This window comes from Manis javanica, chromosome 14, assembly GCF_040802235.1.
Source record: "Manis javanica isolate MJ-LG chromosome 14, MJ_LKY, whole genome shotgun sequence".
NCBI classification, from domain to species: domain Eukaryota; kingdom Metazoa; phylum Chordata; class Mammalia; order Pholidota; family Manidae; genus Manis; species Manis javanica.
This window is the reverse complement of record NC_133169.1, coordinates 42,227,959-42,232,954: the sequence shown is the minus strand read 5'-3', so window position 1 is coordinate 42,232,954 and position 4,996 is coordinate 42,227,959. Positions and strand designations below refer to the sequence as shown.

The window sequence follows — 4,996 nt, the reverse complement described above, 5'->3', positions numbered from 1 at the left end:
TAATTGTGGTAACAGGGGTACATTTACTATGGTGAGCAACAATTAATGTAATTATTGAGTCATTCTGTTACGCAGCTAAAACTAATATAACATTGCATAAGAAGTATACTACAAAAATGTTTTACCTTGAAATTATATACCTTAAAAATACATAGCTTCTACCATTGATGTGGTTAAACTTGAGATAGTGCATAAAATTCTACACAGTGAGATACTACAAAACAAAATAAGGTAAATGACCAACTAGGTGTGGAGAACACAAAGGTAGCTCTCACTGAATTGTGGAATCCCAAACACCGGTGAGTACACAATAAATTTACTAAGAAGTCGCATTTTTAAACATCTCCTTAGGGATGCAGAGGGCTTCCTTAGTGCCAGGATCTGAGGATGAGTATTACAAGCAACAACATGAAATCAGGAGATGTTTTAACAACAGTTCTAATAATCGTAATTTTTAATTAATACATGAATAACATATTCATCACCAACCACACACAATATTTTTCAAGTTTCTAATAAATAGTTTCCTTGTTTTTTCTCTAACCTATACTTGTTGACTTCCTTCCCTCCAGAGAGATCCCCATGGAGAAAAGAGATGGACAGCTACAATCTCACCACCATGACTCACTTTATCCCCACGGGTGAGCTCCCCAAGGTGCACTATCCTATCTTTGTAGTCTTTGCCGTCACATACCAGATCACCTTGGTGGGAAACGGGACCATTCTCTTGGCCATTGGGATGAAGAAAACACTACACACACCATTGTATTACTTTCTGGCCAATCTGTCCCTCTTAGACATATTCTTCCCATCAGCTACTGTCCCCAAGATGCTGGACAACCTCCTGACTGGGAATTACAGCATTTCCTTCCTGGGCTGTGCTTTGCAGCTTTATTTCCTAGTGGCCCTGACGGGGACTGAGGTCTTCCTTCTTGTCATGGCTTATGAACGGTATGTGGCCATCTGTTTCCCCCTCCATTACACCCTCATCATGACCAAGGCACGTTGTGCCCAGCTGACATCTGGGACCTGGGCAGCAGGGTTTCTCCATTTCCTCCTCCATATTGTGGCCACCTTCTGCCTGTCTTCCTGCAAATCCAATCGGGTTAACCAGTTCTACTGTGACATCCCCCCAGTAGTGGCCCTCTCCTGCTCATCCACCTACCTAGCAGAAATGTTTGTTTCAGTGGTAGGAGATGTCTTGGGAATTGGTGCCTTCCTAACCACCTTCATTTCTTATGTATGCATCATATCCACCATCCTAAAGATCCATTCAGTGGAAGGGAAGCAGAAAGCCTTCTCCACATGTGCCTCCCACCTCCTGGTGGTCTGTTTGTTCTATGGCACAGCCATCTTCACCTACATTCGGCCCTCTTCAAGTCACCACTCCCCAGACAAGGACAGACTCATCGCCATGCTCTACAGGGTTATCACCCCAATGCTAAACCCTGTGATCTACAGCTTGAGGAGCACAGAGGTAGAAGGGGTACTTGGCAGGGTCTTATGTCATAGAACATATTTACAGTGAGTGTAAGAGTAAAACAGAAAAAGTTCGTACTCATTTTAGAATACATTGATGAGAAGAATTTATAGGAAATAATTTTTAATTGACAGAATATATACTTATATATACATAGTGATTTATAAACATGTGAACATACAGGTAAGTGTAATCATACCTATATGTATACTTATATGTCTATTTCTCTCAAAGGGAAATTTAAAATGTATTGTCTCCAAATAGACATTTCCATAAGCAGCAGAGAACATTAATCACACTATTAGGAGGTATAACGCGAGCCCATCTTCTAAGTTAACTTGTGTTTTTGTTCACATTCATAGATATCCATACCTGTATGTATACCTATATCATTTTTACTTTTATCTAAATCTCTCTCCTTTGATACTTGTTTTATTTCATTTTTTTTGAAAATGTAAATAGCCTTTTACAATTGACTGCCTATACCAATAAATCTTTATAAAATCATTTCACGCAACCTGTCTTTCAGTTTTTGCTTCCATTTAATATATTTCTCTGCTTTTCTTCATTTTTGGTAACCTTGTCCTTTCTCAGATCTATCTATTTCTCTAAAAAGAGTACTTACTTTTTCAATCTGTGATTTAGTAATCTAATTCAGTTCACTATATTATTGCCTTTTTAACTTTATCATTTTCAAAACTGAAAACACCATATTTTAAAACACGCACACATTCTTATCAGCCGCCATGGATTTTTGGTGTCAATTTTCCCCAACCACACAGACTAAGTGTGATCAGAGAGCTGTTGGTTCTGAGGGGATGGTGCGTCTTGCACACTCCATTTTGCATTGTTTACTTTTCCTGTCACCTCTAGAAATAGGAAGATTTTCTCTGTTCACTAATATTTATGTGATTCTTAGTTTTATGTACAATCATGGATCATTTTTTTCATAGTTTCCCTGAACCTGGGGATCCCAATTACCTTCCAGTTTTCATCCCCAGTCAGATGGTCGCTCTCTGCATTTCTAATTCTTTTTCCACTCCTTGGCATTCATTGTCTTCTCTCCTCCGCTTTTCTGCATTCTGTCCTTCCTTTATCACTACTGAATTGTTCTTACATTATTCAAAGACATCCTATTAACACCTTCTCTGGACTATAATTAATTTTCCAAGTCATTTTCAAATCTTTATGAAATGATTGCCTCAGCATACGTACTTATACCACATCAACTAGGCTGTGTGCATATCTTCTGCCATACTTCGGAAACAATTTCATTTTCCAAAGCTCAGCATTGCCCTGAGATACATCATCTGCAGCATTCCAGGGCTCTTCATAGTAGTGGCAGGTCTAATGCCTGTCATTTTATTTTATTTTTCGGTATCATTAATCTACAATTAAATGAGGAATATTATGTTTACTTGGCTCCCCCCTCCACCAAGTCTCCCCACAAATGTCGTAACAGTCACTGTCCATCAGTGTAGTAAGATGCTATAAAGACACTTCTTGTCTTCTCTGTGTTGCACTGCCCTGCCTGTGCCTCCCCCCACATTTTACATGCTAATTGTAATGCCCTCTTTATGCCCCAACCTTATCCCTCCCTTCCCACCCCTCCTGCCCAGTCCCTTTCCCTTTGGTAACTGTTAGTCCATTCTTGGGTTCTGTGATTCTGCTGCTGTTTTTATTTTTCAATTAATTTTTTTATTTTGGTGTCATTAATCTACAATTACATGGAGAAAACTATGTTTTCTAGGCTCCCCCCTTCACCAAGTCCCCCCCACATACCCCTTCACAGTCACTGCCCATCAGCATAGTAAGATGCTGTAAAATCACTACTAGTCTTCTCTGTGTTGCACAGCCCTCCCCATGCCCCCCCACACACTATACATGCTAATCATAAGGCCCCCTTTCTTTTTCCCCACCCTTGTCCATTCCCTTCCCACCCATCCTCCCCAGTCCCTTTCCCTTTGGTAACTATTAGTCCATTCGTGGGTTCTGTGATTCTGCTGCTGTTTTGTTCCTTCAGTTTTCCTTTGTTCTTATACTCCACATATGAGTGAAATCATTTGGTACTTGTCTTTCTCCACCTGGCTTATTTCACTGAGAATAATACCCTCTAGCTCCATCGATGTTGTTGCAAATGGTAGGATTTGTTTTCTTCTTATGGCTGAACAATATTCCATTGTGTATATGTACAACATCTTCTTTATCCATTCATCTATTGAAGGACACTTCAGTTGCTTCCATTTCTTGGCTATTGTAAATAGTGCTGCAATAAACATAGGGGTGCATCTGTCTTTTTCAAACTGGGCTGCTGCTTTCTTATGGTAAATTACTAGAAGTAGAATACCTGAGTCAAATGGTATTTGTATTTTGAGCTTTTTGAGGAACCTCCATACTGCTTTCCACAATGGTTGAACTAATTTGCATTCCCAACTGCAGTGTAGGAGGGTTCCCCTTTCTCTGCAACCTCGCCAACAGTTGTTGTTGTTTGTGTTTTGGATGGTGGTGATCCTTACTGGTGTGAGGTGATATCTCATTGTGGTTTTAATTTGCATTTCTCTGATGACCAGCGATGTGGAACATCATTTCATGTGTCTGTTGGTCATATGAATTTCTTCTTTGGAAAAACTGTTCAGCAACTCTTCCCATTTTTTAATTGGATTATTTGCTTTTTCTTTGTTGATTGCGTGAGTTTTTTCTATATTTTGGATGTCAAGCGTTTACCAGATCTGTCATGTATTAATATATTCTCCCATACGGTAGGATACCATTTTGTTCTATTGATGGTGGCCTTTGCTGTACAGAAGCTTTTCAGCTTGATATAGTCCCACTTGTTCATTTTTGCTTTTGTGTCCTTTGCCCGAGGAGATATGTTCATGAAGAAGTTTCTCATGTTTATGTCCAAGAGATTTTTGTCTATGTTTTTTTCTAAGAGTTTTATGGTTTCATGACTTACATTCAGGTCTTTGATCCATTTTGAATTTACTTTTGTGCATGGGGTTAGACAGTGATCCAGCTTCATTCTTTTACATGTAGCTGTCCAGTTTTGCCAGCACTATCTGTGGAAGAGTTTGTCATTTCTGCATTGTATGTCCATGGCTCCTTTATTGTATATTAATTGATCATATATGTTTGTGTTATAATCTGGGGTCTCTACTCTGTTCCACTGGTCTTTGGCTCTGTTCTTGTGCCCGTACCAAACTGTCTTGATTACTGTGGCTTTGTAGTAGAGCTTGAAGTTGGGGAGCGAGATCCCCTCCCACACTTTATCCTTCCTTCTCAGTATTGCTTGGCTATTCTGGGTCTTTATTGTTTCCATATGAATTTTTGAACTATTTGTTCTAGTTCTTTGAAGAACGTTTTTGGTAATTTGATAGGGATTGCATCTAATCTGTATATAGCTTTGGGCCGGATGGCCATTTTGACAATATTAATTCTTCCTAGCCAAGAGCATGGGATGAGTTTCCATTTGTTAGTGTCCTCTTTAATTTCTCTTAAGAGTGTCTTATAGTTTTC

The 4,996-nt window shown here is 39.3% G+C and overlaps 1 protein-coding gene across 1 annotated transcript; it reads left to right on the top strand.

Moving 5' to 3' along the window:
* Positions 1-595: 595 nt before the first annotated feature.
* Positions 596-1,528, top strand: LOC108400855 (olfactory receptor 5V1-like). Its single transcript, XM_037022649.2, has one exon. The coding sequence runs from the start codon at positions 596-598 to the stop codon at positions 1,526-1,528; it is 933 nt and encodes a 310-aa protein (XP_036878544.2).
* Positions 1,529-4,996: the final 3,468 nt, after the last annotated feature.

Bases quoted from the DNA above. Each gene is read 5' to 3' on its own strand.
- LOC108400855 (XM_037022649.2), top strand. From the start codon at position 596: ATGGACAGCTACAATCTCACCACCATGACTCACTTTATCCCCACGGGT.